Here is a 23,224-nt window from a genome sequence, read left to right as displayed (position 1 = left end):
TCAACACCAAGAGAGTGTCTTGGATAAGAAGCTTAGAGAGGAAGCTTCAATGGAGGAAGAGATTGAGAGAGAGAGAGAGAGAGAGAGAGAGAAAGAAAGAAAGTAACGTGGGAATGAAGGAAAGATAGGGAGAGAAGTTGAACTTTGAAGTGTGTCTCACAAGACTCTCATTCATCAAAGTTACCACAAGTGTTACTCATGCTTCTATTTATAGCTTGGGTAGCTTCCTTGAGAAGCTAGTGTTACACCCCTCCAATAGCTAAGCTCACCCATGCCAAAATACATGAAGGAAGAAAGCTTCCTTGAGAAGCAAGTGTTACACCCCTCCATTAGCTAAGCTCACCCTATGGGAACACACCCCTCCAATAGCTGAGCTCAACACCCCCCCCCCCCCCTCTAAAGAAAGTACATGAAAATACAAAAAAAAAAAAAGTTCATACTACAAAGACTATTCAAAATGCCCTGAAATACAAGACTAAAAACCTATACTACTAGAGTACCCTTAACTTGTAGGGTAGGGTGTCCTTAATTCTTAAGGTATCCTATAAACCTAAAATGGCCAAAATACAAGACCCAAAATAAGAAAAACCAATTCTAATATTTACAAAGAAAAGTAGGCTCATTCTTAGCCCATGGGCCCAAAATCTACCCTAAGGCTCATGAGAACCCTAGGGCCTTTCTAGCCCAATCTTCTTGGAGTCTTCTATCCAATAACCTTTTAGGATAGGATTGCATCAGAAGGGATTCAAAGACTGTGCTAGTATGGAAATATACAGTTGAAGATGACTTCAAAGAATTAATTGATACTACCTATACCAATATGCATCTATTTTTCGATAACCCATCACTTAAGAACTCCACAATTAAGCATCACCAAAGCAATTATGTGATGGGTGACCTTTTGCAAAGTTTTCCATAAAGTGTGTAAGTGAGGACAAAGCACACTAAAAAGTCTCATGTTAGTTTGTAGGAATAGTCATTTATCATGAAAGCAGCTGAAACAAATTGTTGAGGTCTCGAAAAGGGATATCCATGGAGGATTCTCAATGCTTGAGGGTTCTAACCAACAAGGAAGTTGAGTGAAGTGTCACTATGTGAAATGTTATAGAGTGAGAGCCATCAAGATTTCAATAATCTAAGATGTTACAAAAAAAACCATAAACAATGTCAGCCAAAAAAATAGCCTATCAAAAAACATCACTATCAATGATTGAAAAAACTATCAACAACATCGTCCAAAAAAAACCTTTGCCACATCGACCAATCATGTTTTTCGACCAACCTCAACTAAAGTTGTTCTACAAAGGAATGCTATAAAATTTGAAAATCAAATAAAATATCCAAATAATTGGATTGTATTCCAAAAACTGAATTTGGATGTAAAATCAATTCATTAAAATGGATTTAAAATGGTTTGGATATGATTGGTTATGAATTGGCCAACATACTCCCAAAGTAAATCAAACTATTATCAATCTCTTGCAACATGTCTTTTAAGCTTTAACTACCTTTTAACTTCGTCTGCCGTCCATTTAAAGCACGAAACAACCAATGAGGGTATGAGGAAACAAAACGGCATACGTCCATGTACAATTTGAAACCGTAAGTAAGAAGTTTTTTTCCTTTGTTATTTATTTGCATTACATATATTCAATTCAAATAATAGAAAATCCAGTGTAAGAACAAATATGACAAAAAGTTACACATACTACTAATCCCTTCCCAAAAAGAATGAAATAAAATACAATGTATAAAAGCAGCAAAACAAAAGACCTTGCCAACAAACTTGATTTTGGCTGCTTTGCAAGAGGGAAAGCCAAGCAAGCAGACTGAAGCTTCCAGATCTGAGAAATCACCAGAAATGATTACCAGTGCTCCAATCTTTCATTAGTCAATGTTACCATCAACCATGAAATAAAACAGATTTGGCTGCAGTATACACTTCTTGATTTGAGAGTAAACTTCAAAATATGTAAAACCATATGTGGAGGGCCTCTTTCTTTCATGACAAATCCAAGTTAGATCACCTCATTCCTTGTATCATCATTCTATAAAATAGCAGATTTGGAAGACAACTTGAGTTCCAACTATGGGACATCTCTTCAAGGAAGCGTAGAAAAGAAGTACAATATTCCTGAAGGTACTAATTTGGCAACCTAGTTCTTGCTTCACACACTTCTTTCTTCTCCATGACTGTTGTCGTTGGGGCTTTCTCAATCCCATGCATATATATACATACAAATTTCACGCTATTGGACTTTATCTCCAAAGGAGAAGTTAGAACTAGGTTAAGTAACCTAAGTTTCTGAGAGACTAGTTAAAAAAATAGGTAGACTCCAAAACCTCCTGAAGATCAAAGTCACCTCGTTCGGGTAAGGGAGGGAAGTTCAATGCGGGAAAAGTCTTTTGAAAGCTCTCCAACAACTGCATTTACAAGTAAACAAGGAACTATTAAACAACCAAGTCAAAAAAATAATAATAATAATAAATAAATTAAACAACCAAGTAAAAGAAAATTAAACAACCTAGTCATTTGGTATCCAATGACAAATTTACTTGTACACAATAAGTAAAATAATAAATTCCAAAAGTAACATGAACCCAAAGATACCATAAAATTGAGTTTTCTACGTTGATTAATTTGGTCAAGTAGAAAGGTAGGTTAGATGATACACGATAAAAAATAAATACTTGACATAATTACCAGTTCAACATGAATACAATCTGCTACGTAATTAGTTTCATTGTACAGAAATCCCAAAGAAGAAAGTTTAACTGTATTTAATGACAACGTAAAAGCATTGACCAAAAGTTAAGAGTATGATTTGAAGAAAATGCTTGGTTCTTGGCAATCTAGTCCTAAGGTATGTCCAAGTCACCAACTTACAAGGCGGCACATTTAACCCAATAAAAAAGCCTGTAAATAAAGATACAAAATACTTTACATTTTCCAATATTGGAGCATCATAGAGTTCAACAAACTTTTCCCTGAGTATCCTGTTCATTTCATCAACATCACACGCATGTGTCCAATATGAATCATGAACCCCTGCATTTAAGCATCGATTTACAAATTTAAATTCCTAATCAAAAGTCAACATTGATGTACATAACAAGAGCACAAACAAATTTCATTCACATATGACTGTATATGTGCGTGTTATATAAACCAATAAGCACCTGCAAAGTTCAACCCTGCTTTTTTACAAGCAACTGTAGTCATCATCATGTGAGAACCATCAAGAGAGTGAACGAAATTTGGGGGAAAAGCTGTTCTCTGCCGTTTAACCATGACCTGTAACAATAGTATGGATGTTATATTTAGCTTAGCTTAAAATATTTCTCAATAATTAATCTAATATAAGCAAATTAAATAAAATAATGACCCATGAATAATGAAGACTGCTCTGCTTTACACTTTGTTTGGTAAGAGCATGAAATAGGAAAGAAATGGCAGAGGGAAGAGAAATAGGGGTGAGGCAGCGAATTTCGCTCATTTAGTAGGTGAGAAATACAGAGGAGAGAATTAAAAAAAAACAGTGGGCCGCACACAAGTGTATCCCCCCTTTCATATGTGAAGAAATAGCATGGATAATTGACGTTTTACTGAACTAACTCCCTCACTTTCTCGTGCTACTCGTGTTCTACCAAATAGATCATACTGCCATATAATCCATTATATCTATATAATATAATCGATTATATGGCAACCCATAGTAGGGGCTATGGATGAAAAATAAAGAAAAGTAACAATTACATATTTAAAGGGTAAAATGATATTTTTAGTAATAATCTAATTTCCTTACTTTCCTCTCTTTCAAACCAAACAATCTCAATTTTATTTTCATTCTATTTCTTTTAAACCAAACAAGCCATACTTCCACTCTAATCCTTATCCATTTCTCTCCTACCTATTTCTACTCCCTCTATTCCCTTTTTACCAAACAATGCTCTACTTTATCCACAGACACATAAAATAAAATAAAAATAAATGGTTCTTTCAAAGGTATGGCTAGGGCAAGACACTTCCTTCTATATTGCCCCAAGGGCAGTGCAGGTTTTGAAAAATAATAGCATACTGATGCAGCGTTAAGTACACAAATGAATTGGATAGTGCAACTAAGCCCTTGAAAACATGAACCATTCTAAGTTGATATGGTGATGCATCATGCATCTTGCAAAATATGGGATCTTATTCAGACATGAAATTGAACAATTAGTTCCAAAGTCAATACATACCTTGTTAGTCTCCCGTTGTAATGTCAATATCTGAAGGGAAGTCTTGATCTGTATATCACATCCAATTACCATATTAGTGACAGCAATTTGTCAACTACTTCTGGTTTATTTGACTAAAAGAGAGAATGAAAAAAAATAGGCCGACAGTTGAGAAAATTACAAGATGTCTTCCAAACTGTCGGTAGGGTTGTACTACTGGAAGACCAAGGGGAGTGATCCACTGGACTGCTTGGTTAGTGGAGGCTATCACCTATTCCATGTTCAAAATTTCAATCATTACAATGATTGAGATGTAAACAGGTCAAAGCATAATGTATAGTAAAACATGAGAACATAGTGTTTGAATAACCACATACAATTTTTGTATCACATTTCAATGCCTTTAGCATTTTTTTAGAGTGAAAAAAAACAAGAACATAGTGTTTGAATAACCACATACAATTTTTGTATCACATTTCAATACCTTTAGCATTTTTTTTAGAGAGAAAAAAATGGCATTTGGTAAAATGTGTGGCTAAACTACGTTGCAAAACTCAATTGTAGATGCACAGAATAATAAGACAAGATGGAGCATATAAAACATATGACCGTGCTTGTCCCCATGGACCTCTCAATGACTTGGTGAATATATACACTAGTTGCCATTTGAATTGACATTTGGCAATATACCCTAATTTGGCAAAAAGCTTGATACTTGGATTTATAGGGGTATCAACAAGCTCGCCATATAGTAGGCCTAATTCCTCAAGGATGTCCATGGTATACTTTCTCTAGAAAATTAAGACACCATCCTTGGATTGTGCCACCACCATTCCACGAAATACAAAGTTTTTCAAGATCTTTGTCAAAAAATGATTGAGAAGCAGTTTCTCCTAAATGGTACCAACATACCATGGTGATTGTTTGAAACTACACATCTATGTGCTTTTATTTTAAATTTAAATTTCAAATAAGGATTCTAGAAGGAAGTGTCTAGTTTCTCTTATCACATATCAACACATGGCACAGGTTATTGATCCAACGTTACATGAAACTCCATGTGAATTATGCCATAATCAATAACTCCTACTATGAATCTGCTTGGCGAAAATTTCAAAATGGTTAATTGCTAATAGGAAAGGTATTCAATCTACCCAAAATACTCACCCTATTTACAATTTTTTAAGCTATCATCGTTTATCTTCTACTTAAATTTTAAAAAAAAATTGTAAAACACTTGATCATCCTAGATGGCAATGAGCCATGATTGATGAAATGCATGCTCTTCACCACATTGGTACTTGGGGAGTTTATTCTTCCTCTTGGCAAGACAACTGTTCATTCTAGATGGGTGTATGTCATTAAAGTTTGTTCATATGGTGAAGTTGATCGTCTCAAAGCATAATTAGTGGTCAAAGGGTCAGCCCACTAAGATTTATGCTGTTGCCTATAGTGATACCCTATGACAAAAGTAAGTTCAATTCGTCTTTCTTGCAATGACTACTATTCATCATTTGCCACTTATAAGTTGCACAATAAAAGATGCATTTCTTCATATAGAGAGCAGACTTAAGGGTTTGTTGCTCAAGGAGAGTCTAATTGAATTGTAAACACTGTTGATCTCATCGTAGGCTTAGACAGTCTCCACAAGCTTGATTTGAGAAATGAAATTTTGTTCAAAATTTTAGACTAATGAAGTGAGGGCGAGCCCTGGTGCAGCGGTAAAGTTGTGCCTTGGTGACTTGTTGGTCATGGGTTCGAATCCGGAAACAGCCTCTTTGCATATGCAAGGGTAAGGCTGCGTACAACATCCCTCCCCCATACCTTCGCATAGCGAAGAGCCTCTGGGCAATGGGGTACGAAGTTTTTTTTTAGACTAATGAAGTAAATCATTTAGTCCTCTACTGTCATACTTCTCTTAGTTGATGTGTTTATCTAGTAGCCTATGTTGATGATATAGTCAATACAGGAAATGATTCTACTAAAATTTCTCATTTAAAAAACCGCTTATTCAGCCACTTTTGGGATCTGTAATAGAATTGGGAGTGTAGAGACTTTCTCACACTTGGCGGAGCTTTAGCTCTCAGATATTTCCCTTCTCCACTTATTCTTCTTTCATTCTTACTATTTCTTCATATGTGCACTAGAATGACATCTCAACGTCTTGATGCTGTGGAGGCTGACCTCGCCGCCATCAAACTCGCTCTTCAATCACATGAATCTTCCATTTCCACCCAATCTTCCAAGCTCGATTCACTCGTCTCCTCCATCAGCGAGCTCTCGAAGTCTATTTCCATCCTCTGCGACGAGATGCATGAATCTCGTTCTTCCATCTCCGACAGTCCACTCCGCCATGCCCCTGACGATGGCAATCTGTACTTGAAGCGCGTTGATCTTCTCCCATTTACGGGCAACAACCCTATAGGGTGGTTAGCTAAAATGGAAACCTATTTTTCTGTTCAAAACACCCCACCAGAAATGCACATTTCCCTAGCTCAAATTTGTATGGAGGGAATGACAAGACATTGGTTCATGGTCCTCTCCTACTCTAATCCACACCTAATACGGTTCTGGTTACTGATCGCTTGATGACAAGTTCCAACAATGGAAGATAAGCCAAAGGAAGATGCCACCAGGGTGATGGACAGCCCTGATAAGTCCGAACGGGTTCAGCCTGGAATAAGATAATACTCTCACAATACACAAGTACTTTATTTAAAAATTCAAGTCCCTTACTCCATTGAGGGGGAGTGTTGAGAATCAGAAATATTTAATGTATAGGTTTATTAGAATTTGATTTATAGGAAACATATCTGATTTAAAGGAAGATGCCACCAGGGTGATGGACAGCCCTGATAAGTCCGAACGGGTTCAGCCTGGAATAAGATAATACTCTCACAATACACAAGTACTTTATTTAAAAATTCAAGTCCCTTACTCCATTGAGGGGGAGTGTTGAGAATCAGAAATATTTAATGTATAGGTTTATTAGAATTTGATTTATAGGAAACATATCTGATTTAAAGGAAACTGAATATCCTCTAATTATCAGTATTTATTGTAATATCCACTATATAATAGAGCATCCATTGTGTACTCTGACACACGGTTTTCACACAAATATCCCTCAGTTTTATCCTTTTTACAGTTGCAATAATTCAAAAAACCTTTACATTGTGACCACAATTGCAGTTGCAGATGCAATTTAGAACCAGGTAGAGATGAATATATAAATACAAATATGAAATCTGTCAAATTTCAATCTTCAGCTATCACCGTTACCTATAATGACAATATCGTTGACATACACAATCAAGTACATGCACCCTTTCAACAAAATGGCAGTAGAAGGCTGAGTGTTCTATCTCACACTGTAGCATATCAAATTGTTGAATCTTCCAAATCAAGCTTTAGGTGATTGTTTGATCCCAATCTCATATTAAGATCTGTGAAGACAGCAAATAAGGCAAGAAGACTCTCGCTTCCCAAAAAATCTAGAAAGTTGATCCATGTTAGCCAATGGCAAAGAGTAGTCAATTAACATATTCCTAGTTCAATTCCAAAATGGTACTAGAGCTTAACAGTAGATGTTGGGCCACCACAAATGTATCTTGCAAAATTCACAAGCAAGATATCTAGTCCTGAGCACAAGGGATGTGGTAAGATGTCCCACATCAACTAGAAATATGACTAGAATACTCCTTGCAAAACTTAGGTAATCCTCCTCCCTTAAGTTAACTTTTGAGATTAAGTTAGATCCAATCCATTCTTTACATATTCATAGCTTAGTCATTGTAACAAGAAGTGTGTCTATGTATCGATTTAATGATTTCACTAATCATTTATTGCAAATGCACCCATTACAATCAGCAAGAAACTCATTGAAGATCATTTTCTTCTTTGACGACAGAAATTGATCTAGTGATCAAAGGTACTGTCTTCACTCCTTTTTTGTTAATTCTAACATTCCTCCAGTGTTAAAATTTGATCACAATTTTGGTTGTCAATCCTGCATATCTAATTAGGGAGCAACAGGATCAATTACTTTTTTCTTGGTTCAATCAACATTGGCGACTAGCATTCTCATACAAATGATTGGTTGCGTCCATTCTTGGGAGCTATGTGAAAAGCTTCACGGACATTTTGATGTGCATATGCAAGCTCATGCTAATCAATTACACAATACATCTCCAGAAGGTAAAACTATGTCAGAATTTTTGGTTCGTCTAAAAGCCTTGGCAATTTTTCTCTCCTCCATTGGAGATCCAGTCACTCGTCACGAACATCTAGATGCTCTTCATGGCCTACCTTGTGATTGAGTCTGTTGTAACCCTAATCAGTAGCAAATAGGTTCCTCTTCAAATTCCTAAATAAGTTCGCTCCTTCTAGCTCATAAAGCCAGGTTGAAGCATTACAACAAACAGGTTGTGGTTGACTCTGCCTCAATCAAACATCTACATCCAACACATCGACTAATTGATTATTATTGTGCATCCATTTGAACCACCATAGGGCGTCACCCTTCATGTAGAACACAGCCATGGCAATCCTTTGGTCCAAGGGGATCTAATATAAGGTGATGAATTGCTCAGCCTAGAACAACCAGTCCAGGGGCTCAGAACCATCAAAAGAGGACAAATGCAGTTTATGAAGATGAATAGCAGAGTTTTAGTTGGTGCCTGAGTTTTGAGACACGAGGAATCGTTGTAAAAGGATTGCCCATATAGGGGACAATAGTCACCACAACTAATTCTTGGGGGGAAATTGGTTGGGTTGGAGAAAAGGATTTGTGGAAGATGGGTTAAGGAGTGGAGAGAAGTTTTGGTTTTGGTTTAAGAAAGGTGTAGGGGTAGGAGTGTGAAAGCCCATAGGGGACGATAGTCACCACACCTGGATGGAACCATCTGGGCCAACATGGAAGATGCTGGATAGGGAAATGGTGGGTGTAGTGGTGGATGAAGCCACAAGATTGAAGCCCACAAGAATAGCTGTGATTTTTTCCAGGATAGAACTAAGAACCCCATGTAAAGCATCATTCGTAGCATCCATGGTGTTTTGGAGCTGCTCATGTCGTGAGTCCCATCTCACCTGCAACGTTTCGATTTCAGCAGCCATAGCCAAGAAAGCATCTTTGAGTTCCATTGTAGATTTGGTAGTTGCGATGCAAAATGAAAGCACCAAAATGATGACAAACAAGCTAATTGATACCCAAATTCAAGACTGGGTTCAGATCTCCAAGTAAGAAAACAAAATAAAAATCAAAGGAAAATTGTATGGTTGAAGACAGCTGTAACCAGCTAATAGAAACTTCTAGGGAATGGTAAAATGTCCTAAAGCCCCCCCCCCCCCCCCCCCAAACAAAATCTTTAAGCTTCAAAGGCCTGAGACATAAGTTTGGGCATGTTCACACAACTCAAGCTATTCCATTCTATCATCTCTCGATTCAATACATAGAAAAGTGATCCACAAAAATAGGTTGTGCAAAACATGCCAAAAGTAATGATGGATGAAATGAAATGAAAAGGCCGGTAAGGTGCAAATCTCTAAAAAAAAAATACATTGCATAAATTTCTCTAACTCTTACACTAGATCCTCAAGATCACTATTAGAATGTGTTGTGCATGAGAATTAATTTCCCAAATAATTACAAGTCTATTATAGAAGGAAGAATAAAAAGGGAAAATAGTTTTAAAAAGGGGGAGTTAGTTGGCTAGCTGTTAGTGTGGGGGTTCTCTATTATATATAGGCCTCTATATACTGAGATGGGATTATCTTTTATAAGAACTTGGATATACAACTGGGATTATCCAGTGTGAAAGGAGAGTGCTCCTTTGGGTACATTTGTTCTTTCCATATTCTAGATAATTCTCTCAATCTTTTCTCACTTCTTTCTCTTTGACTCTGATTTGCCTACTGCACCGATTTTGAGTGTGTGATAATCATCTTTGTTAGAGTAAGATTCCTAATAGAATGTTCTTTGGCTGATATGTAGAAGGCAACTAAGCTCCTAGTAAAAGAGGGCAGTGTAGAATAGTAAGAATTCCAACACCAACAAAAATAAACAAAATCTCCAATTGTGAAAAAAATATATATACTTATTAAGAGCTCAATGAGTGTTAGCCACAAACTTCTAAAAGATCTGATAGTCTCAATATTTTCTAACAAATTGTATCTGAAAAATATTTGAGAAGAATAAGATTACACATACATAATTAAAATAAACTAGAAAAACAAACAATGAAAAGTATATTAAATAGTGATGAGGCAAATATAATAGATATAACAAATTATATATAAGTTATCTGTTCACATTAGCTATATTCCGCAACGATGAACAGTTAAATCAGTCACTCATTTTTTTAAGCAATGATAATCCCACAAAATTAGGCATACCTTCGCACAATCACCTAGCCAACTCATAATACTCCTTGCAGCCTCAAACATCTCTTCTAAGGCGGTGAGAGTGGTCTATAAAACAATGACTAATAAGTAAAAGTAAACTAAATAATAGAACAGATTTAGAAATGTTAACATACAACTCCATTGAATTAAATTTTCATACTCTTGCTGCATAGCAGGAAGCAGCAAACAGCTCTACATCATCCTCAATTGCACAACGCTCCTTTAGCCTCCTCTTTATCTGGTCCCTGGCCCCAATGTAAGTCACTCCATAGACTGATGTCATCACTGTTTGCTTCACCAACTTTCGGTCCACCTAATGTTAATTATGATAGTGTTTAGTTGATATATGTCGGAGGCTGACACATATGTATGTCCTTCCATATTACAAAGAAAAAAAATAAAAGCCACTTTTACAACTCATGTCTGATAAGTCAACAATGGTGTTGATAATTGGTCTAAAAGCTCCTACCATTCGATCTTCAAATATTCCAGAGTGAAACATTCAAAAAAACAAAATAACATTTTGAAACTTGAAATAAAAAGAAACCTGGTTGATTAAACGCCTAGCATGCAATGCATTTGGATTAGTTTGGGGATCTTTCTCTGCATCCCTTTTCATGATTTCAAGTACTCTGCCACCATATTACCAAAGTCAAAGAAATCAAAACAAGTAAATTTATTTCCAACTAGCAACAGAAATTAAAGTTAATACAGATTATTCATATATAAAGGAATAAACATGCAGTATTATTAATATTTAATAGGGTCACATGGGTCACTATTGGGGGAAAGATTACAATGTAACTGGCTCCCCTTTATGGGGCCTTAAACTCTCCAACTATAATAGCTAGCTTTTGTGGTGTGATTCTCCCAAAGTTCTTTTAAACTGGTACCATAACTTTTTCACCATGCCTCTCAACTGAACGAGTGACATGGCTGGTGATTCAAGGATTGCAGTATTCACTCAAGAATAGTCAAAGGGCTAGTGCATAGACAGTCCACATGAGCACCAGAGATGTGAAGCGTGGTGGGATGGGATGATCCAATTGGTATTGGACTTGTGTCCCACATTGGAAGTATGGGATTCAGGGTGGGGTTTCTAAGGCCTTGGGGTTTCCAACTAAAACAACTAGAGAAGGAGAGAATAAAAACTCTGAATAATAGGATATTAAATTGATTAGCATTATAATGTGCTGAAAACGTAATGCACAATAACCTACTTACACTAGGTATTAGAGTATACTTCACTCGTGTTTTTTCTTTCTCTTTTCAGTTAGGTGGCAGCTGCCACACTGTAACAAACTTAGTTACAGTTAGTTAGTTTTCTTGTCTTAGTATAGCTAATCTCAACTCTTCTGTAATTCAACTTCTTAAAATTTCATTTCCAACAGTACAATTTACTTTTCTATTCATCAATTGTAATTCAAAGAATTAGATCAAGTAGTAATGTAGAACTATTAGGACAAGCCCATGTCCTAATTAAGGAACGAAATTAGGAAATATAATCAAACCAAAATCAAGAAAGACCACTCTTCATATTGCTTCCTAGATTAGATGACACTAATTGTGTTAGAAAAGCACATTTATTACATCATACATTACTACAAATTAGGGATTTAGATTGATTCTGCTGAATTTATGATTGATCCTGTTGTACCCTAATATGTTATTATAAATAAAGAGAATGTCAGGGCATACAACAAACATTTAATATATCCTTTCTATATGGTATTAGGAGTTCAGGTTCCCTTTTTCCGCTATGCTCTACCCAAGCGAATAGTACCCCACAACCAGTGTTCGCCTTGTTTCCCCTGCCATCATGAGTCCTTTCACTGGTGTGCCTAGTCAATTTGCATAGTTGTCCTCTAATGACCATCACAATGCTAATTTGCTCCTAATTATTGGAGCATGCATTTCAGACACTATCACTAAACTGGTGCGAGAAGCCTCTTCCAATGACACCCACCCCCAAGAATTTCTCCATTTATCAGTTGATTCCTCATGGCTCGAATGGTCATAGATTCAAGTGCTTCCGTAATAGAGACCTAATAAGGCTTGCTAAGGAAGGCATTGAGGATAAACTTGTAGATGCATTCGAAGACCTTGGAGAGCCCCTAGCAAGCACAAGAACCAAGAGATACAAAGGAATTGGAAGGGAAACTCAACCGTAATGCATTTAATGTCCATGGAGGATGTGGAACCAAGATTCCTTAATTAGAGCAAAATTGAAGAAGATGTTGACCCAAGTTGGGTAGAGCCCCTAATAAGTTATGCTGAGTGCCAGGAAGTGGGGCTAAGTGTCATACCTCCACAAAGCATCTTGCACAAGACTATCAAATGGTGCTAAGCGTAGATCAATGGCATTGAGAGGAGTAAGATGTTTTAGACTGAGTGAAGAGTAAAATGTAGAGAAAGGGAACTGATATTATGGAATCTGATAGTTACAAAGTTAGTTACAAGGAAGTATTTATAAACCTCTAACCCTTCATAAGTACAAAACAGAATTAACAAATAGGAGGGAAAATCTGTTTTTTTTTTTTTGCACAGCAAATATCAATATATTATATATGAAATTCAGTACTAGGTGTACTGAAAATACAATGATAAAGACAAGACAATTACAGTCTGAACCCCGCTAGGAGGAATCAATAGACAGACCACAATATAATACAAACCCATCCCCTCTAGGAAAATGCATCCTTCAAATTGGTTGACCAAAAATTAAAATGCAGTTGGAAACCCTTCTCCACACATTTTAGCCAGGACCAGGAGTGGAATAAGGCATCATCCATGACCTTTTCAGGAATAAAAGGCTGGTTCTTGAATATCATGCCATTTCTATGGTGCCAAATGGACAAGGACAGGGCTATCCACAGAAATTCCCATCTGTTGATTGTACAAGTTTGGCTATTCCACTGAGAGAATTGCAAAAAGTGATTCTTTGGGTCTATGGAAAGAGGACCCACTCTATTAACCCATCTCATTGGCTCCCACCAAAGACTCCTAGTCTTTGAACAGTTGAACATAAGATGATTGATCGATTCTTCTTCATGATCACATAGAGGACAGCTGTAAGAAGGCAGTGTGACTTGTCTCTTTCTGAGATTGTCCCTAGTAGGGAGTCTATTCTTGAGAAGTCTCCAAGAGAAAGCACTCGCTCTTGGGGGAATTTTCAATTTCCACATAATCTTGAGAGCATTGTCTTCACTATCATTATTATGAGCCTCCTGCAACACTTTGTAGGCAGATTTTGTTGAGAATAGACCATTAGGGTCAGGCTTCCACCAAAGGACATCCCTGCTGGATTGGTGTATGTGGCCAGAATCAATCTCAGCTAGGAAATCAGCTACCATTTCAACTTCATGATCAAAAAAATCCCTTCTCCATGATAACTTCCATTCCCATCTGTCCTCCACAAAGTCTCCCATAGAATTTGATTGAAGAAGTCTGCTGTTTGCTTATTAAATATTTTTTTTTTTATCAGCAAAGATAAAATATATTATATATATAGTGAGTACCAGAGGTACCAAACAGTACATGTAATTAGACTAGCTTGCCAGCAACATGGTTCCAAGCTCAGACTAATAGCAGTCTCGCAAGGAACCAAAGCTAGGTATTACAAAGACCTACAACACCCACTGTCTATGGTTTCTACCCCCCTGAAAATACAAATCCTGCTGCTATGTTAGACGACCAATAGCTGTAAGTGAGAGCAAAGTCCTTCTCGAAGTTCTTCAGCCATGTCCATAATGTAAAAATAGCATCCTCCATTAATTTGTTTCCATCAAAAGTTTCATTTGAGAAGATAATTTTATTCCGGTGCTGCCACACTGTCCATGTGAGGGCCAGCCACCAACTTCTCCATCGTTTAATACGAATTTTGCTAGGAAAACAGAATGCATGCTGGGAAAAGTGCTGCCACGGTTTCTGCGGAAAAGCTCCATGAAGGTTGACCCATTTCATAGATTCCCACCATAATGGGAGTATTTTGTCACATGTCAGAAATACATGCGCTTCATTCTCCTCAGAATTACCACAAAATGGGCATAATGGATCATTAATTGCCACCCTTCTCCTCCTCAAATTTGCCTTCGTTTGTAGTCTCTCCTTTAATAACCTCCATGCAAAAGTAGTGATTTTAGTTGGGACTCGAATCTTCCATAACTCCTCAAACACCCACCCATTATCCTCCTCAACATCCACTCCATTGAGCATATTATAGGCGCTTCTTACCGAATATTGTCCAGTAGGCTCTGATTTCCAGATCAACTCATCTTTTTTGTGAATCTGGATACTGCTGCAAGCAACTTCAGTAAGGAAGCAATCTGTCATCTCAAGCTCTCTGTCGAACAAGTGTCTTCTCCATTTAAATTTCCACTCCCACCCTTTGTCTGTTTGCTGACCCATCTCCTGAATATAGTTGTGCTGTTGGTCTGAAATTAGGTACAAACTGGGGTATTTTGCCAGCAGTGATGTGTCTCCAAAGCCCCAATGATCCTCCCAAAACTTGATTTTAGTTCCATTCCCCACCTTCCATGTTAGCCCTCCCTTTAACACCATCTCATGTTGGGGATTATGAAGGGCTAATTTAAGATCTGCCCACCATAATGAGGAATTATTATCGATCGTTGCTGCATCAAGACCCCTCCAACCTCCATATTTTGAATCCAGAATCCTTGCCCATAACTCTCCATTGTGGTAGAATAAATTCCACTTCCATTTAGCAAGTAACGCAAGATTGAATTTTGTGATGTCCATTATTCCCAAGCCTCCTTTGTTCTTTGGTAGACATACGTCGTCCCACTTGACCCAAGCAATCTTATGTTGGTCTTCTCCGGCACCCCAAAGAAACCTTCGTTGTATACTGACCAGCCTATCTGCCACCCTTCTAGGAATCCTGAAAAATGATAAAAAATAGATTGGAATAGAGGTTAGTATGGACTGGATAAGAGTGACTCTCCCCCCCAATGAGATATGCCTTTGTTTCCATTTTGCTAGTCTCCTCTCACACTTGTGGATAATTGGTTCCCACATCTGACCCTTTCTCGGGTTTGCCCCTATCGGAATCCCCAGATAGACAAAAGGGGTGGCCAATAAGTTACAATTTAAGTACTCAGCTGCAGATTGCTTCCACACATCAGCCATGCCAATAGATCCAAAGCTACTTTTGGCAAAATTAATTTTTAGCCCTGACACCATTTCGAAAGCCCTCAATATGATCTTGATTGCTTTAATGTTCTCCATTGTCGCCTCGCCAAAGAAGATGGTATCGTCCGCGTACTGTAGGATATTAACATCCACCTTATCTCACCCCACAGAAAAACTTGTGTAGATATTTCTCTCAATGGCTTCCCTCATCAGCCCATTTAGGCCTTCTGCTACAATATTGAATAGGAAAGGCGCAAGGGGGTCCCCTTGCCTTAGGCCTCTAGAAGGGGAAAACTCTTTGGTCGGGCTCCCATTTACAAGAATGGAGATAGATGCAGAGGCTAGACATCCTTCAATCCACATAATCCATCTAGGGTTGAAGTCCATCCTTCTCATCATGTAGATTAAAAACTGCCATGACACGGAATCATAGGCTTTTTCATAATCTACCTTGAACACAATGCATGACTTTTGCTTTCTCTTAGCTTCCTCCACCACCTCATTTGCTACAAGGACACCATGTAATAAGTGTCTGCCTTCAATAAAAGCAGACTGTCTTTCGTCAATAATAGATGACATCACCTTCTTTAATCTTCTAGCTAAGATCTTACTAACAATCTTGTAAATACATCCTATTAACGAAATAGGTCTGTATTCCGACAGCTGTTGCGGGTCAAGCACCTTAGGTATTAAAGCTATGAATGAAGCATTACCACCCTTCGGAAAGATACCATTCACATAAAACTCATCAAGGAAGCGAAGGAGGTCAGGCTTGATGATTTTCCAAAACTTTTTAATGAACTTGAAGTTTAGACCATCCGGGCCCGGACTTTTATCGCCTCCACAGTCCCAAATTGCTTTTCTCACTTCCTCCTCAAATCTGCCAACCAACATGGCATTCTGCTGCTGATTGATCTTCAGAAATGGAATTCCATCAAGAGTTGGTCTGATAGGCTCAGGTTCATTAAATCTTTGTTGGAAAAATTCTCTAACTGCCTCCTTCACCCTTTGGGGTTCAGTCACCCATGAACCTTCAAGCATGATACCTTTGAGCAGATTTTGTCTTCGAGACGCGTTCATCATGAGATGGAAATATCTAGAGTTGCAGTCACCTTCTTTGATCCACCTAGAGCGAGACTTTTGCCTAAGTAAGGATTCATGTGAGTGGGCAGTCACCCACAAGTCTTCCTGTAGCTGCCGCCTGGTCATCATTTCTTGTGGTGAAAGCTGTCTGTCCATTGTCATCTGTTCAAGTCTGTTTAACTCCTCTTCCAGCTGCTTTACCTTCTTGAATGTATCCCCATAATGCTCTTTATTCCATACCTTCAATCTACTTTTCAGTATTTTTATTTTTTCTTTAAGTACAAAGCCTCCCCATCCACTTTGATGACCTGATGTCCAACATTCTTTGACCACATCCTTAAAGGTTTTGTCTAACAGCCAGCAGTCAAGAACCCGGAAAGGTTTGGGTCCCCAATCAATGACTTTCGATCTAAGAATGATTGGACAATGGTCAGAGAAATTTCTGTCCAAAATGCTTTGAGTAGTATCAGGCCATCTAGTCATCCAAGCCGGTCATAATAGAAATATGTCCAGCCTGCTTTTAACTGAACCATTCGGTCTATACCAAGTGAATTTTCTTCCCAGCCTCGGAGCTTCTTCAACCTCCAAGTCAGCTATCCACTCATTAAACTCCTCTATGCTATTATCTCCCTGCTCCCTGTAGCAACTACCAACTCTTTCATCATTGTTTCTTATATTATTAAAATCCCCCATAATACACCATAAGTCCCCATTCTGTGAAGTCTTTAGCTGCTTTAGAGTCTCCCAAAGTTGTCTTTTGCCGTGAATGTCACATGGAGAGTATACATTGACAATACATACTTGTTGATCTTCCTTAAGCCATTTGCCAACTAGCATGATGTATCCGCTGCCTATGTTTGACGATTGCAGTTTAAACACCTTTTCACTCCAAATACATAATAACCCACCAGCTGTGTTATTCGCTGGTTGCGATTCCCACCCAATCTCCCTGTCTCCCCATAGAGCCTGACACGCACTCCTGTGAATGCTTTCTCTCTTAGTCTTCTGAATACAAAGCAAATCAATTTGTTCTTTGTGGACCATTCTCCTGATTGCAGCCCACTTTATTCCCCTCCCTAATCCTCTTATATTATAAGAGATAATATTCATGATCTCTTATCCCTATCTCCCAACCTGTGTGCTTCCTTCAAGTCCCTTTCCTCCATTTCCTCTATTCTCTCAATTATTTTCTGTTGATCCAGCTCCCATGTCATCCCCAGCTCCTTTGCCTTGTTCCAAATAGTTTGTGCTTCCGAGGCCTTGGAGTTATCAGTTTCGTGATATATGAGAGTCCCTTTAACTTGGAAATCTGCTTGTTGTCTGTCTTGCCCACTTACGGAGTTATTTCCGATACAAAGCAAAGTTCCTTCAGGCTCTGTCATGTGCTGCTGTCGGGCCTTTACTTCTAGTTCCATTGGGCCAGCTGTGTTTTGTTGCTTTTGGAACCTCCTTCTTGAAAAGAATTTCAGCTTAGTGTTTGTGTGAGCAGTTATGGCATGTGGGCTGTTTTCACTAGAATTTTTTAGTGTGGGGGGGTGTAAATAGAGGAGCCCAGCCCAATATCCCCCCCTTCTATTCCCAACTGGTTGTCACGTGCCTTCTCCTTTCCTTTAATATTATCCACTCCTTCTCCTTTGTTTCCTTTTCTGTGATAAAAGCTGTCCTCCTCGAGCTGCACGTCACCACCAACCTGCTCCCCTTCCTTCTTTTGATTTTGTTGAAGCTCCCCCTGCTGAAGCTCCGTTGCTGCCTCCTGCGATATGACGTGTTGGGTCCTCTTTTCGTTGCAGGTATCCGTTACAGGGACCGTCGGAATTCGAAGCTGTGTCCGCTGAATAATGCTGTTATACATTGGTCCAACATCAATGGATGGACCTTTGGGTAATAGTGGACTTGGAACTTCCGGCGCCTGCAATTGGTGTCCAACGATGGTCCCTGCAGTATCTTTGGCCGGATTCCTTGCCGTCTCCAACATATCAGCTAGGTTCCATGTTCGAAACCTGTCTTCACCTCTGCATGGATCAAATGATTCATTTATCGGTGATCCAAAAGCACTATCATCAGATTCTATTTCCTCCGATGACCATTCCGATCGCCGTCTCCAACACTGGCATGTCTCACCACTACGACTTACTTCCTCCACAACCTGCACTCTGTGAGCGTCCCCCCTTATATCGACGTTTATCGTATGGTGGATTGCTGGACCCCGTGACGTACGAAGTAGCACCCTAGCTCGATCCATCCTACGAGACTCTTCTGTATCGTCGTCGATGTCCACCATGTCTCCTAGCACCGAGACAATCCTCTGAATGTTCTTCTTATCCCAGGCTTCAAGAGGAATGCCCCAGCAATGGACCCAGGTCAGTCTATTCCCGGGTCGAAGGCTAGGGTGCCACTTCTCCAGGGAATAGAACAGTGCTTCTGCCTCCGTTATCTCCTTCGCCATGCACTCTGCCATTTCATCCGTGAGGCCCAGTAAGAGCACCATATCACTCCCAATATACTTCGGGGTTATATCTTCTCCAAAGTCCCACAATGGATCTTCGTCAAGTCTATCATACCATCTTAAGTTTTTCAGGCGCCCAACCCATGTGTTCCGCAACCATTCCTTATCAGTCGCCGTAATGTCAAGCTGAAGGGATGACTGAGATTCTCCTCTTTGATTGATAGGTTTGCTCGAGTGGCTATTGTTGCGCTTTCCTCTAGCCACCACCTCCGCATACGAAGTCATGTCCGTCGAGGCTTGATATTGTTTCCTGTGCAGGTTTTCGTTCTGCTTCTTTCCGTCCATCCTTTCAGGTTGCATTTGTGCCCCTACCTTCCTTGTCTCATCTCTCCCATATTTAGGTACATTGACATACAGCCTCAAACCTCCTATAATTATCTGGTCCAGTTGCTTAGCTAGCCTGTGCGCATCCTCCACTCCAGTGAATCTCGCAAAACCGAATCTCCAGCCATTTCTATTCCTTTGCTTAGAAATAAAAATCTCCCTTACAGCCCCCCACTTCCTGAACTGGTTCCAGATGTCCAGTTCTGTGACACCTTCAGCTATACGTGTGAAGTAAAAGGACGAGATATCATTTTTGTCCCTCCAATTAGCTCGATTGTAGCTTAGTTTTTGGCCATCCCTGTTGCCCTCGTGGATCCGACGGGGAACCCGAAATCCACTCGCTCCATTTCTCTCGGTGTTCCTCACTCTATACCTAACCCTCTCCCACTCCCCAGTGTTTGCCTCTCTGCACTCTCTCTCGCTGGAGTTTCTCTCTCTAGACATTCTCTCTCTCTCGGTCTACTAAGGAGATAATAGTTATTTGCTTATTAAATATAAATGGGGATATTTTCCTTGGAGGTTATAGTTGTCCCCCAACCATTTATCCTTCCAGAAACTGATCTTGGTCCCCCTTCCCACCCTCCATTTTAGGTTATCAATAAAGCAGTTGTTGTGCTGCTGCTGAAAGATGATCTTCAGATCCTGCACCATTGGGAAGTGAAATTCCTCCTTCCACCAGAAATCAGCTCCTTCCACCCACCATACTTAGAAAGTAAAATTCTAGACCAAGGTTGATTGTGGTTATTAGCCAGCTCCCAGCCCCCATTTGCCAAGTAGAGCCTCATTAAATTTAGATAAGTCTTTAATCCCTAGGCCCCCTTTGTTCTTAGGAGGACAAACTGTGTCCCACTTCACCCAAGGAATCTTGCTGGCCTCTTGGTGACCTCCCCAAAGGAAATTTCTCTGGATGGAAACAATTTTGTGCACCACTTTTTTAGGGATCCTAAAGAAGGATAGTAAGTAGATAGGTAAGGCTGATAGGACTGAATTAATGAGAGTGATTCTGCCCCCATAGATAAGCTTCTTTGCTTCCATTTTGCAAGTTTGACTTCAAACTTCCTTATAATAGGCTGCCACACGATCCAGCTCTTAGAAGACACCCTTACTGGAATTCCAAGGTAAACAAATGGAAAATCCATAGTACTGCCGTTGAGGAATTGGGCTGCATCCCTGCACCAACTTCCAGATTTACCCAAACAACCAAAGTGACTTTTAGAATAGTTTATCTTGAGGCCAGAGGCCTCTTCAAAGCACCTCAGAACACATTTTAAGGTTCTAACATTATGCTGAGTGGCATCTCCAAAAAACAGAGTATCGTCAGCATATTGGAGGATGTTCACTTCTTCTTTTAAAGATCCCACTAGGTAGCTTCTGAACAGATTCTTGGACACAGCTGACCTCATCAAACCTGTGAGACCTTCCACTACAATATTGAAAAGAAGAAGTGCAAGGGGATCACCTTGCCTTAGACCTCTCTTAGGAGCAAATTCCTTAGATGGGCTTCCATTAACTAAAATGGATATGGTTGCAGTAGATAGACAACCATTTATCCATTTCCTCCACCTTTCACAAAATCCCATCCACATGAGCATGTAGTCAAGAAATCCCCAAGAAACCAAATCGTATGCCTTTTCAAAATCCGCTTTGAAGACCATGCAAGGTTTATTTCTAGATTTGGCCTCAGCTAAAGCCTCATTGGCAATCAAAACACCATGAAGGATGTGTCTCCCCTTCATAAAAGTTGTCTGCCTTTCATCTATAAGATGAGGTAATACAATGGCCAGCCTCTTGGCCAAAACTTTTGCCACCCCTATAAGGGAGATGGGTCTATAATCATTGAAAGATTGAGGGTCATTAATCTTTGGGATAAGGGCTATAAATGAAGCATTAGTTCCTTTTGGAAAGGATCCATTGATATAAAATTCATCCATGAACCTCATGAAATCTGGTTTCAAAACCTCCCAGAACTGTTTAATGAAATTAAAATTCAAGCCATCCGGGCCAGGGCTTTTGTCCCCCCCACAATCCCAAACTGCAGATTTGATCTCCAATTCAGAAAATCTGGACACAAGGCTTTCTTTATCTCTTTAGATCAAGAGAAGAGAAGTGAACACCATCCAATGTTGGTCTATTAGAACATTCCTCCGAAAATCTGTCCTTGAAATAGAGGACAGCTGCATTTTTAACACTGCAAGGTTCATGTACCCACACACCATCCATGAAGATACCTTGAATAGCATTTTTTCTTCTTCTATGATTGATCAATCTGTGGAAATAGGTAGAGTTGCTGTCCCCTTCTTTTAACCACTTAACTCTAGCCTCTTGTCTCAACATAGATTCATATGCATAAGCTGCCTCCCACAATTGGACTTGAAGAGATTTCGTAAGATTCACTTCCACTTGGGATAGAGGTCTGTCATTTAGTCCAGTCTCCAAAGCATCAATGTTGTTAATGGCGGATGGCGGTTCATGGCGGAAAGTAAAAAATCCGCCATAAAAATATAGCGGATGGCGTAGTGGAAAATGGCGGATGTCATGGCGGACCAAAAAAAAAAACATATATATAATCTCATTGAAATTGAAAAAAACAAAGGATTGCATTCAAATAAACTAAAAAAGTTTCATGAGTTCATACAATAATCAAGTAGCAACACCAAATAAACTCATTAAAGAGTTCAAATAAACTCAGCCATTTAAAAGAGGACTGAACAGAAAAAAAAAATTGTGGTGTCAAATACGAAAAAGAAAATAGGACTGTTAAAAGTAAAAAGGGGTGTCAAATAGCAAAAGGAAAAAAAAAGCTGCAGACAGAAAACAGGGGGTGTCAAACAGCAAAAATAAAACTAAAACCTACGCCTTCTTCTTCCTCGCGACGCCTTCTTCTTCTTCGCGACAGCAGCTTCGTCTTCTCCGCGAGAACTCCTCGCTACAGGCCGCCGTTCGTGACAGATGCGTCGCTGCCGGAGCTCGTCGCCGCCGTTTGTGCCGGTGCGTCGCTGCCAGAGGTCGTCGCGGCTGTGTGCACGTGCGGCTGCGGGTGTCGCGGCTGGGTGCGCGTGTGGGGTGCGGGAGGGATGCGGCTGGGTGCACGTGTGGGGTGCGGGAGGGACGCCATTTTCCGCCACCCCGCCATAACCGCCACGACCGCCATGGCTATGGCGGCCGCCATCCCAAACCCGCCACGCCACCGCTATTCGGTGGCGTTTTTTCAAAAAACCGCCATGAAAATCCGCCATGGCGCCGCCATGGCCGCCATTTAACAACACTGCAAAGCATTCAACTCCTTTTTAATATTATTAACTTTTCTAGCATTAGCTTCACCATTTGATAAGCTCCACTGCTTTAAGCACTGTTTAAGGAGTTTTATTTTATGATTCAGAACATATCCTCCCCATCCTGGAGGGTGATAATTGCCCCATTGCTGCTGCACTAGTTGCTGAAAACCCTTATCCTTCAACCACCAATCCATAACCTTGAAAGGTTTTGGCCCCCAATCTATGTTCTTTGACTTCAATAGGATGGGGCAGTGGTCAGAATAGTCCC

General features: G+C 39.5%; 1 protein-coding gene across 1 annotated transcript in view; it reads right to left on the bottom strand.

Moving 5' to 3' along the window:
• Nucleotides 1-1,588: 1,588 nt before the first annotated feature.
• The window catches only part of LOC114422890 (DNA-directed RNA polymerase 1B, mitochondrial-like), a 45,428-nt gene continuing 23,792 nt past the window's right edge, over nucleotides 1,589-23,224 (bottom strand). The window contains exons 12-19 of the mRNA XM_028389449.1: nucleotides 11,168-11,252; nucleotides 10,781-10,933; nucleotides 10,612-10,686; nucleotides 4,400-4,489; nucleotides 4,240-4,287; nucleotides 3,181-3,295; nucleotides 2,946-3,049; nucleotides 1,589-2,424 (exon numbers count right to left, since the gene is read on the bottom strand). Of these exons, the coding sequence (XP_028245250.1) occupies nucleotides 2,314-2,424; nucleotides 2,946-3,049; nucleotides 3,181-3,295; nucleotides 4,240-4,287; nucleotides 4,400-4,489; nucleotides 10,612-10,686; nucleotides 10,781-10,933; nucleotides 11,168-11,252 (781 nt within the window). The 3' untranslated portion in view covers nucleotides 1,589-2,313. The remainder of the gene's footprint in view (nucleotides 2,425-2,945; nucleotides 3,050-3,180; nucleotides 3,296-4,239; nucleotides 4,288-4,399; nucleotides 4,490-10,611; nucleotides 10,687-10,780; nucleotides 10,934-11,167; nucleotides 11,253-23,224) is intronic.

The sequence above is a fragment of the Glycine soja genome, chromosome 8 (assembly GCF_004193775.1).
Source record: "Glycine soja cultivar W05 chromosome 8, ASM419377v2, whole genome shotgun sequence".
Classification (NCBI taxonomy): Eukaryota; Viridiplantae; Streptophyta; class Magnoliopsida; order Fabales; family Fabaceae; genus Glycine; species Glycine soja.
The sequence above is the reverse complement of the archived record's forward strand: the minus strand, read 5'-3'. Positions and strand labels throughout refer to the sequence as shown.